Source organism: Trichosurus vulpecula, chromosome 3 (assembly GCF_011100635.1).
Source record: "Trichosurus vulpecula isolate mTriVul1 chromosome 3, mTriVul1.pri, whole genome shotgun sequence".
In the NCBI taxonomy this organism is placed as follows: domain Eukaryota; kingdom Metazoa; phylum Chordata; class Mammalia; order Diprotodontia; family Phalangeridae; genus Trichosurus; species Trichosurus vulpecula.
In genome coordinates, this window is record NC_050575.1 from 380,248,571 (window position 1) to 380,260,082 (window position 11,512).

The 11,512-nt window shown below is 50.3% G+C and overlaps 2 protein-coding genes across 3 annotated transcripts in view; one reads left to right on the forward strand and one right to left on the reverse strand.

Moving 5' to 3' along the window:
• TSNAXIP1 (translin associated factor X interacting protein 1) overlaps positions 1-6,070 on the forward strand; it is a 33,716-nt gene extending 27,646 nt beyond the window's left edge. Inside the window, 4 exon segments of the mRNA XM_036752143.1 lie at positions 371-474; positions 5,826-5,917; positions 5,920-6,012; positions 6,015-6,070. Coding sequence (XP_036608038.1) covers positions 371-474; positions 5,826-5,917; positions 5,920-6,012; positions 6,015-6,070 — 345 coding nt within the window.
• On the reverse strand, positions 1,595-9,840 carry CENPT (centromere protein T). 2 transcript variants are annotated; one of them, XM_036752145.1, is made up of 13 exons: positions 9,720-9,840; positions 8,287-8,368; positions 7,391-7,505; positions 6,996-7,083; positions 6,771-6,907; positions 6,500-6,548; positions 6,109-6,254; positions 5,199-5,345; positions 4,657-4,941; positions 4,134-4,239; positions 3,148-3,315; positions 2,827-2,931; positions 1,595-2,618 (listed from the first exon to the last, which is right to left on the reverse strand). In XM_036752145.1, exons 1-13 carry the CDS (start codon positions 9,821-9,823, stop codon positions 2,495-2,497), a joined length of 1,656 nt encoding a protein of 551 aa, XP_036608040.1. In that variant the 5' UTR covers positions 9,824-9,840; the 3' UTR covers positions 1,595-2,494. The 2 variants fall into 2 exon arrangements, with proteins under 2 accessions (XP_036608040.1, XP_036608039.1); XM_036752144.1 differs by having other exon boundaries at positions 1,641-2,618; positions 6,500-6,551.
• Between the last annotated feature and the right edge of the window lie 1,672 nt (positions 9,841-11,512).

Consider the following 11,512-nt stretch of genomic DNA (forward strand, 5'->3'; position numbering starts at 1 on the left):
GCTGCCCTCCCCAGAAAGCTCAGCCCCGTGCCACCAGGTTTGAAACATTGTCACTGGGGTGTCTGGGCTGATCTTGCAAACTGAACTCCAGCAACAAAATGGGGCTGGGGGTGGGAGAAAGCGCAGCTTGGTTAAGCATTGAGGAAGGACTTTTTGTTCAATAGGAGCCTTCCTCCAAGCCTAAAGGGAAAGGATCAGTGTTCATTCCAATTTCCCTCATCCTGAGCCTCCTATGTAGGATTGCTTCTTACAAAAGTGGAATGAGTGACTTCTGCCAGTCTAGGGCATTCCCTCACCTGTAGTGGTTGGCAGAGAGCCTAACCCAGAAGTGTTGCACTGAGCCCTAACTGTGGTCTATGACCTCTCCCAGGATGAATTGGGTGCCTCAGGGTCCTTCATTCATAAACTGTGGGACCAGGCCCAAAATGAGAAGGAGGCCTATCTGCTGGAACTAGAGACAGAACTTGGGCCTAACAAGTGAGTATTCCCTTGTCGATTCCCAAATCAACCCTTCTCTGCTCCCCTTGTGCTTCCCTGTGATGGGGGTGATACAAGTAGAACCTCCATTTTTTAGATGAGGAAACTAAGGTTTGGAGAAGTGACTTGCCTGTGGTCACAGCACTGGAGCCAGGACTGAACTCTTGTGTTCTCCACTTTCTGTTCAGATTCCTCCATTGGCCAATCACCCTCCCCCCACCCCCAATTTTATATCTGATTAGGTGGCACCAGAGATAGTGTTCTGGACTCAGTCAGGAACACCCACACTCACATCATGCCTGAGACACTGACTAGCTGTGTGAGCCTGGGCAAGCATCAGATTATTCAGCCATAGTAAAAATGGAGCTAAAAGCCCTGCCTCCCAGGGCTGTTGTGAGGAACTCTACTGACAGCACCACATCTGTGGTAGCTATGGTTAAAAAATGTCAGCTCCCTGAGGGCAAGGCCCTTGTTACCCTTTTGAGCTTTGCCCAGTGCTCTACCCAGGCCGATTTCAAGTCCAGTGTTCACTCTTGCTTTCACCACTGGACAGACTGTAACCTGAGTGTGCTGCACACGGCCTGACTCAGGGCCATGCAGAATGAATGCTCTCTGTGCCCCCTGGGCCTGCTCTCCTCTCCTTGGGGAAGGGGCAGGAAATGCTGTATGCTCCCTCCCAGTGACCATCTGCCGGGCAGTATCTGGTGAGGGCTGGAAAGAAGCAAGCACTGCTGAGGTCTGTTTATTTGGGGCTAGGTTGGCTGAGATAACTCCAGGGCAGCTTCGCCAGGCCCTGATCTCCATTGACCCTTCTCTGGATGAGCAAACCATGGACAACTACGTGAGCCAGGCCTTCCAGACCCCTATAGCAGAATTGGAGCCAAACTGTGTCCAGGAAGAAGAGGCTCTGCTAGCCCACTTACAGACTACGGCCATCAAACGAATGGGCCCTCGCGAGTTTGAGCCAGGTTCCTAGATCCTCTCCCAGCCAACCAAAGTAAAAATCCCACCTCTGTCCATGGAAGCAAGGGCAGAGGGTCGAAAGCCACTCCAAACCACAACGTTGTTTCCCTTCCCTCCCTCCACCCCATTACAAAAGCAAAGATTCCTTAATTTTGAAAACAAATATATTATTTGTAAGAATTTGCATTCCATGACTGTGTATGGTGTGCACAGGAAGGAGAGGAGAAAGAAGAGGAAAACTGAGATTCCAACGTGGGAATCGGCAAAAAGAGTACCTGGAGGTCTAAATCTTAGCTCAGATCAACAACCCAACAAGAACCTTCTTACTATGGGCTATACCCTGGGTCCTGGCTGGAGAGACAGCAACAGAAACCACAGTCCCCACCCTCACAGTTCCTCCACTTAGTAGGGAATGCATCATGTGTAGGTAGAAGGATGTTGGAGCAAAGGCTCCCGGAGATGCAGGGACAGAACACACTCCCTAGACACAGAATCACCTGGAAGAACAGAAGTGTGAGATGGTCAATCAAAAACCAAAACAGCTACTTGCTGGGGTCTGAGCCAGAGGGCAGAGAACTTGAGATGCCAGGACCAAGAGGATGTGATTTGTCATGTACACAAGAGGGAGCTCCTGAAGGTTTTAGAGCAGAGGAAGTACATTAGGAAGATTATTGTGGAGGAAGGGAGGCCAGGTAGAAGGCCTGCCCATGGGCAAGAGGCCAGCAGAGAGGCTGGACTGGCTCGGGGCCAAGCTCCCAAGTTCTAAGGTTCTGCAGTTGTGCTGCTTAGTCATCCTCCCTGCCTACTTCATGGACTGAAAGGGAATGAGACCCCCATTTGGGGGGAGGGGAAAGGTTGGCTTTTGCTTTTGGCCCCCAACTCAGCCACATCAGCATCTTTTTAAAGTGGCTTTATCACATTTTATTGACACTGACAGTAGCATGTGAAGAGTCCACCCTTGGAAAGGCCTTACCTGGAGGCCTCCAAGGAGCCTCGGCCTAAGGCTCCTGCTCGCCTCCTTAATTAGAGCCGAGGAGCTGGGATAACAGCATCCCTAGCCAGGAGGGAAGACAGAATTGCCACTGGCTGCACAAGGGATGAGCAGCCTCCGATATTCCAAGGGCAGGTATCTCTCCACAAGCACATAGAGGGAAACATCATCAGTCACTAGGCCCTGCCTAGAGTGGGGAAGATGGAGGGAGAAAGATAAGAAGAGAATGGTCATGTCATGCTTAAGGGATTCCCCTGAGACTTCAGCAGCCACCCTTTCCCTGGAGGAGGATCCTTCTAACCTTTCCCCACCTCTCCTCACTCACCCCACCACACCCCTGGTACTCCTGAAGTTGGGTGACAGGCAGAAGAGATTAGAGTTCAGGCTCTACTGACCGCCTCATCAACAGCTCCAAGTCAGCCAACAGCACAGTTTTTCGGCCTGCATGGTGAGCAAAGGTCTCTAGATCATCACAAAGTGTCCTGAAATACTGGTCCAGGCTACAGTGAGGGAAGGTGAGGCAAGAGTTAGGAGCCAGAAAATAAAATAAAAATAAAAGAGGAGCCCAGAAACGCAAAGTCAGAGCCTAGTATCCTACACTGTGAAATAGGTCTGTAAGCTGGACACCCACAAACATGCAAGTCTCCTTTCCCAGGTGTGGGGGAAAATAAAAAAAAGGTGGCCCAGGGCCCTGACCATTGCCAACACCAGCTCACCACTTCACCAAGGTCTCAGAGGCTGACTTCTCCATAGGAATTTTGGCATAGAAGCTGAAAACTTTGCAATAATTATTCAAGCCGGCTTTGTCTGGATCACGGGGTTGCCTAGGGCCTGGGGCACGGCGCTTGGGAACACGTTTGGCCCGGGTAAGCTTGGAGGGCAACCTAGGAATCAATCAGAAATAGCACAAACAGGATGATCCCACAAGCCTGGCAGGACAAGAGCACAAGGGCCCAGCTCAGGCTCCTTATTCCTGAGGTAAACTGTGTAAGTACATGGAACTAGCTGCTCACCATGTCTCTGCTTGTCAGCTGGCAGCCCTTTAGGAGATGGCCCCAACCTACATCTCCAGCTTTATCTTCCATGATTTCCCCACACCCAGCCTTGCTTCAGCTAAGCTGGACCATTCACAACTGGCCGTCCTGCTCTCACTGCCTCTCCTATCTCAAGTCCAGGCCTCCTCCAGAAATCCTTTCATCTCTCTGTCCTCTTGAGACTTCACTAACCTTCTTGGGGGTTGCACCTATTCACATTTATATCTCATACAGCAGCTTGTACCTGTTAGCTATTTGGGAACAAAATCCCTTACCCATCCAGAATCAGGCCTGTGTTGGGGAAAGCCCTGAATACCCGAAGAGTTCCTCTTCCTCCCTTGACATGGCCAGACAGCTCATATCTCTAAGCCCCAAAAGAAACCTGACCAAGGGATTTCCCCCTCCATCAACAGTCTTCCTAAGGGAAGACACAAAAGAAATACAAAGGGTGCAATTCAGAGAGCGTTCTATGCCTCTGAAACTCTGGAAAGGACAGGAGGCCGGAGGCCCTGAACAGCTGCAGGAAAACAAGTATAAATACCTCCCACTGAGACTGAACCATGGACTATGGATGGTGGGCACCAGTTTTTCCAGGGCCCTGTTCCCTCTCAGCTGAATAATGCAAGGAAAAAGACAGGGTGTGTCAGAGCAATATACTAGATACTTACAGGGTGGTGTTAGTATTAGGAGGTACTGGGGAGGTACGCTGTGAACGGGAATGATATCTCTTGGCCCGGAGAAATTCTGGTGTCTTCATGCTGAGTTCTGAAACCACTAAAAAGAAAGAGATCAGGAATGATTGATTCTACCCACTGGCCAGGTGGAAACCCATTTATCCCCTCAAAGTCTGCCTCTCCCCAACCCCTAGCAAGGCTTGGTTAACACTGGTCAACGAGCCAGCAGTGGTTCTCAGAGTCTCCACTGTCAAAGGCCCTAGGTAGCTGAGAAAATCCCTTTCCCTATGTCTGAATGTCTGAATGATGGACTAACCAATCATCCCAAAGAATCCTTCCTTCAACACTCCCCATATTCAGCTGGGTTAAGCAGCTCAGAAGTCTAAGGATCTATAGGCTCCCAGCAAAAATTCTAAGTAGTTTTCCCTCCCTGTAATGGAATGAGATTGGAGGTATTGTATGTTTCTGGAACCCTTAGAGGAGGAGCAAGTGAATCGACTCGAATTGGCCTAGTTACCACTGGTCCTCTGGGGGAGTTCTGTGTCCTCTTCAGACTCTTTTGCCTCGTCATCCATCGATCTCTCCTCTTCTTCCTCTTCTACTTGAGGAGCCACACCTGACTTTGCTCTTGCTTCTCTGGAGATGCTGCTACTGGTAGGTAAAGAGTAAGCAGAGAAGCCGCTGTGTTGACTTGGTGTTCCTGTCCAACGTCTGGTTCGTGTTCTAGTAGACATGGAGCTGGCAGAGAGGGGAGTATTTTGACTTGGACTTTTTGTACCAGACTTGGCTGGTTTCCCAGGACCTAGGTACCAAAGAAGACAAAAAAAGAGATCGATGAGTTCTCTATAACCCTGATCCCTCAGGGCCTATCCCAACTCCAATCCCCAACCAGATCCCTGGACTGGAAAAGCATGTGGTCACACAATGATTAAAGGTAATACCTACCACCATGCCATCCTAGGATGTCTAGAAAGCCCCAATTTGCTACCCCTAGATAGCACCAAGCATTAGGACTAACTCTGACCATGACAGCCCCCGGCCCTACCCTAACCCCTATACCCTTCTCCATTCTTCGGTTAGCCGGCTGCGTCACATCCTTCAGGTCCTGACCCTTTGCCAAGCTTCTCCTGAAGCCTATGGAGTCAGGACTCTCCTGAAAGGACCTATCTCCATCCATAGGAGTAGCGCTGTGATGAGTGTGACAATCTAGACATGAAGGAAAGAAAGGGAAAGGAAATAATCATCAAAAGGCTGAGCTCCTGAACTGAAGGAAGGCCTCTGGCCTAGACGCGCACTCCTAGCGCTGACTAACCGCATTGAAGACCACCTTAGTGCCACAAACCCCAGTCAGCCCTACTCAGCCATCTCTTAGGGAAAAGTCCCAAGGGTTCAGGGGCTCTTTATGCCAGACACTTCTGCTCATCTGCTGGCAGCCCGCTCCCTCAGTCACCCTAGAGAGGCTAGGTGACCTCTGGCATAATGTTAGTACACGGGAGGGGGCTCCTTCTCTGCCCAGGGATCAAGTACAACTGGCAGTGAAGGAGGTCCAAGGCTGCCTTCTTCACATTTCAAAGACACCGCCTACTATCGTGGGCAGGGAACTTTGAAGCTGTCCTACTGTTTCACTAAGCAGTGCAGTAGACACTACATAACTTGATTCTGATTTTATCTTTAACTCTTAACTGGCAATCTTCAAGCTCATTACTGTTACAACACCTCATTCCCTGCTGTTCATAGGAATTTCCAAAAGGGAGATAAGAACAGCCAACTCTTCAGTCACTCCTTCTCACATCAATTATATGACTTGGGAAAATCAAAATAAACTTTAAAAGGAAAAAATTGGGGATCCTGAAACACCGCTTAAGCCAGAATGCCCAGGTGGTGAGGAGAAAAGAAGGAAGGATACTTGGGTTTTTTGTGAAAAAGTCTAGACCCTCTCCTCATAGAGCCCAGGGCTAGGTGGCCTTACCTGGGAGATGAGTCAGTGGGATTTCCTTCAGTCCTTGTTCAAATGCTTCCACGTCAATTGTCTTAGGGTTTGGAGGCCTTCGGGCCAAGCCAGGCCTCTTTACAGACTCAGGGGGCATCACTGTGGCCAAAGTCAGGTTAAAAGACCTGACAAAAGGGAGGCTTGCTGTGAGTCCCTGCTGAGTTAGACATCCATCCCCCAAAGGTATTAGCTCGCATTTTCCCCTGCCGTGGCCTATTTCCTTGGAAAACCAACTCTTAGTGTCTCCAAAAAGATTTCTCTTCCAGTAGCTATTGGACGGCTTCTTGCTACATTCTATAATCTGTCCCTCTTCCAATCTCTGGGTTTTGTCCACCCCTTGCCATGGTAATATAAATATTTTCTTAGGCACCTGGTCACAGAAGACTTGTTGGCTGAAGCTGGCTGCTCTCCAGCAAGATCTTCTGTCCGAAAACAAGAGAAACAGACAAGAAATCCTGATTATTAGCGCAGGAAGATCAGGGGGAGAGGCACAATTGGATATTCATTCCTGTGTACTTCCCCTCCTCACATCACCTCAAACCTGCTGCTCAGGCAGTTCCAGGTATTCTCAAAGTCCAGTAGAGCAATCAGCAGGCCCCACAGGAGTCCCAATAAAGGGGTCAGGACCCTGGAAGCCTCACCTGAAGCAACAGCAAGTCCTTGGTCTACTTCCTGTTCAAACTCGGACACTCTAAGGCGGCGCTTCTTCCTGCTACGGACCAGTAGCCCTGGCGCTACAGTCACAGAGGGCTCCGGCTCAGGAAGCTGCAACTCCAGGCTGAAAGGAAATCAGGCCAACTTTCAGCCATGTGCCCCTTGGTCCTTTGGCTTCCCTAGAAGTTTTTAACCCTTGAAATGCCTCAGACCTGTTCCACTTGCTTTCCTCCTGTAACTCAACAGGTTCTGGCTCCTGTGAATTCATCAGTGCAGGTACCAGGACAGAGGCTTCTGAAGCTGCAAAAAGGACCCTCATTGGAAGGGAGCACAAGATGGGGCTGGGACACCAATGCATGAAAATAAGGTCCTGGGAGCAAGGGTCAAGAGGAATCCATCTCTTCTATTTCAGCACCCTCTGACCCCATGTTGTCCTGCTCTGGGGAGCAACAAGCTACCTCTAAAGAGAACAGGGATCTTTCACTGAAGAACCAATTGCCCACACTTTGACTCAGACCACCCCAAGGCCACATCCATATGTGGCCACTGCTGCCGTGGGGTTCAAGCAGCGTTAGCCTTAAACCTGGATGCCCAGACCTTGGCTCACCAGTCTGCAGGATTTTCTTCAGAAGCATCCTGGGTGTGCCTTCTTCCATGAAGTCATAGTGCTCAGCAAAGAGCTGACCATTAGCCCCAATGTCCTTTGGCTGAGCAGGTGGAGTCTACAGAGGGCATATGAGGAATAAACAAGCTTGTCAACACCAAGGCAATTGTTTTAGGGAGATCTATTCCCAACAAGCCTGGGGTCAGTACCCCTAATAATCAAGTTGCCCATGGGTCCAATTTTTAGAAACCCTTCTTCCTACCATTTTGAGCTGGAGTACAGCCAAGATTCATACAACCCCAATAACAACTACTCACAAATTATAAAATTCTTTCCAGACAACTCGATGAGGTAGATATTATAAGGATTATTAACCTGATTTTAAAGTTGAGTAGAGCCAAACCTGTCACTGGCTAGTGACAGAGAAGAAATTTGTACCCAGGTCTTCTTCCTCCAAGTCCCATGCTCTTACAACACTTTTATAGGCCTGAAGGCTCTGCTTAGCCAGGCCAAGTCCCCATCATCTTTGGGAGCTAGGTAGCTTCCCAGTGGAGAGTAGACCAGGCCTAGAGCCAGGAAAATCTGAGTTCAAACTGACCTCAGACACTTACTAACTGGGTGGCCCTGGGTAGGTCACTTAACCCTGTTTGCCTCAGGTTCCTCATCTGTAAAATGAGCTGGAGAAGGAAATGGCAAACCACTCCAGCATTTTTGCTAAGAAAACCCCAAATGGGGTGACTAAGAGTCAAACACAACCAAAATGACTCCACAACAATAACAAAGGAAAGGTGGGATTGTATCCTCAATATCCAGACCAGAGGACCCCCAGGTTTCATAATGCGCCTCTCCCAGATCCTAGTCATTCTCAAATAGGTGATGAGGCAATCTCCAATGTTTACCTTTGTTTGCTTACTCAGAAGTGTTCGAGACAGAGTGGCACGTAGGCCTCGGCCTGGACTGTCTGCAAATGTGGAAAGACTTCTGCAAAAAATGGATACAGGTAATTTAAGAAGACCTAGAAATAGAGCTGTTACTAGAGGTGTCTTGTTCTAATTAGGCCAATTCTACATATATCCGAAGGAACAATGTCAGAAACACTCTTAAAAATATTTCTACCTCTGGAACTGTCCTGGGCTCTCATAGTTACTTTCTCCCAGAAGGAATGAGGCTACCTTTGGGACACCCAGGAAACAGGACACATAGCCCTCCCCTTCTTCTAGCTCTCCTTTATGTGTCTTCCTCAATTAGAATGTAAGGTCCTTGAGGGTAGGTATTATCTTGCTTGCCTAGGGCAGAGTAGGTATTTAACAAATGCTTTATCTTTTAAACTAAAGTCTAGGCTCTTAACACTCATTTTTTTTAAACTCTGCAGGGCAAACCCGGAGAAAGCTTTAGAATACTGCCTTGTGACTTTCAACAAATCATTTCAAGCCTCTGTTCTTCAATTTTTTCATCTTCAAAATAGGATTGGAATAGGTAATTCCTAAGGTACTCTCTACATCTAAAACCTCTGTCCTATGGTAATTAACTTTGACAGGTAAATTGTGATAGATATCCTTAAAAATAAGATAAAAGGGAGGTCAGAAGGCTGGGCTACCCACATTTATCTAGCACTTAAATTTTTTTTAAGTTTTCAGTACACTGTCCCTTGAATCCTTCCAACAGCCTTGTAGAAGGAGGTATTATTATGCCCACATTATAGAGAAAGAAACTGGTCCCCAGTGGGGTAGTAACTTAATGTAACTTCAGAAGCAACATTTCAACATAAGTCTCTCCTGATTCCAAATTTGACATTCTTTCCATTAGACCATGAGGCAGCTAGGCAGCACCACACTGCACAGAGCACTGGGCCTAGAGTCAGGAAGACATCTTTCTGAGTTCAAATCTGGCTTCAGACACTTGACTGTGTGACCTTGGGCAAAGTGATCTAACTCTGTGTCAGTTTCCTCATCTGTAAAATGAACCAGAAAAAGAAATAGCAAACCACTCCAGTATCTTTGCCAAGGAAAACCCAAATGGGGTAACAAGGAGTTGCACGGGACTCAACAACAACCATTAAACCATTCTGTCCCAAGTTTCACATGTAGCCCCCAACGAATGATAAACTACACCCAGGCCCAGTCCCCTACTTCATCATATAGAAAGATTTTCATTTTTGTTTTGAAATGTATCCCTCACAATGTCCAGTAGGGCCATCTGTACTGGCTGACTGACCTTGGCCAGTCCCAAAGCTAGAACATCCACAAGTGGTAGAGAGAGAGTCCTTTGGGTAAGTGATTGATAGTGCCAGACCCTGGACTAAGTGACAGTGCTGAGGAGACGACTGACCAACCTTGGCCTAGCATTAGATGAGACTGGGGAGCTTAAAGGCTGCGTCTCTAGCACGTGATGAAGCAAAGTCCTGGTGGTCCCTTCATTGTCAGAGAGAAACTCCATGTTGTTCACCTGGATGGAATCACCTGGAAAGAATCAAATTTGAGAGGCAGGGTTCTCAGACAACCTCCTTCATTGGGAGTGGGAAGTGAGGACAAAGAACAGAGAGAATCTTGGGGATATGGAGCCTTAAAGGAAAAAAATGAGAAGTAGAGTATGGAAGTACCAGGACAGACATGAGCCTTGGGGACAGAATGTGCAGGGGCTCGAGGAGGGGACTATGGGGGGAAAGGCTAGGACCTCAAAGTACCCTCTGGGGCAGATTGGTGTAAAAGGGTCAGAGAAGGGCTCCCCACCCCGGGTGAGGGCCCTAAGGGGGGGGGGGGGCTGACTGGAGGGCTTTGGACCCCTCCCCCTTTGAACTTTCCCATGAATTCCAGGAACCCAGCTCCTGAATTCAGATCCCTAGCTTCGGCCTGAGGCATCCGGGAATAATCCTGTTAACTGCCCTTTCCTGATGGCTTTCATCGTGGGCCCCTGCTCCTTGGTGCCAACTAGACCCACCCCTTCACCACTGTACAGAAGCGTCCCTCTAGCCCCCGTCGGAGCGCTCAGATTCCTTACGAGGCTGGCCACTAGCCGGGATTCTTCCAGTCCTGCCGGGGTTTTAATACACCTGTTCTGGCTGAAAGGAGGCTTGAGTGGAGCCAGGCAGGGCACCGACGCTCGCCCTTGAATCTCGGGGTTCCCAGCACCCCTAGACCGTAACAGGGCCCGTGGAGTGGAGGACGGAGGTGGGGCAGGGCAAGGCCAGTTTGGGGGGGGGGGCACCCGCTGCCCAGGGCTGGAAGGGGCGGGGGGGCTGTGGGGCAAGGCGGAGGGGGGCGGGATGCCGTGGGCGGGGCCTTTTCTGGGTGGGTGACAGTCACGGGCAAGGCCGGTGGCAAAGAGTGAAAGAATCCAGGTGGGACAGGACCCCTGGGGAGGGGAAACACCGGGACTCCCGAGGTGGTTGGGGCTCAGGGTGGGCGTTCTGGGAGTTAGCGGATGGGATCGATGAGTCCCCGTGGGGTGGAGCTACCCCCTCAGGTTGCGGGCCCGTGGGTGGGCCCAGTGCGGGTACCCCGGGAGACAGTGGAGCCACTGCATGGGGGGGCTTAGGGAGGTGCTCTCCCCCAGTCCGAGTGAGGCGCGTGGGGAGGCGGGGGTGGGGTTCACGGGACCCCAGGAGATGGACCCGCGGGGCCAGGTGAAACCCAGGGAGAATACCCAGGAAAAGGGGGCGCGCTGGGGCTGGGGCGGTCTTACCAGGGAGGTCAGACGGAAGCCCACAGCGGCTCGGAGCCCCACCGGCCCTCTGTCCAGCCTAGCCGAGCCTAGCCGCCCGCGCGCCAGCTCCCACTCCCGCCCTAAATTTGAGCAAATATCGCGAGCGCAGCTGCACAGCCCCATGGGAAATGTAGTTCTCAGCCGCGGACACTGGTGACTGCCGGGGGGGGGGGGGGGGGGGGGGGCGGCGGCCGAGGCTCCGTGCAGGTGTAGGAGAGAGAAACCGGGATGTCGCAGCCATTGCCCCCTGCCTCCGCATTTCTGGGGGCTCTGAGCTGCAGAAGCCTCTCTTCTCTAGGAACTGTCTCCTATGCATCCTCCCTCTCTGTCTCTCTCTCTTTCTGTCTCTCTCTGTGTCTCTTTGTCCCTCTCCGTCTGTTTCTGTCTCTCCCTCTCTCTCTTGCATGTTGTCTCATTAGATTG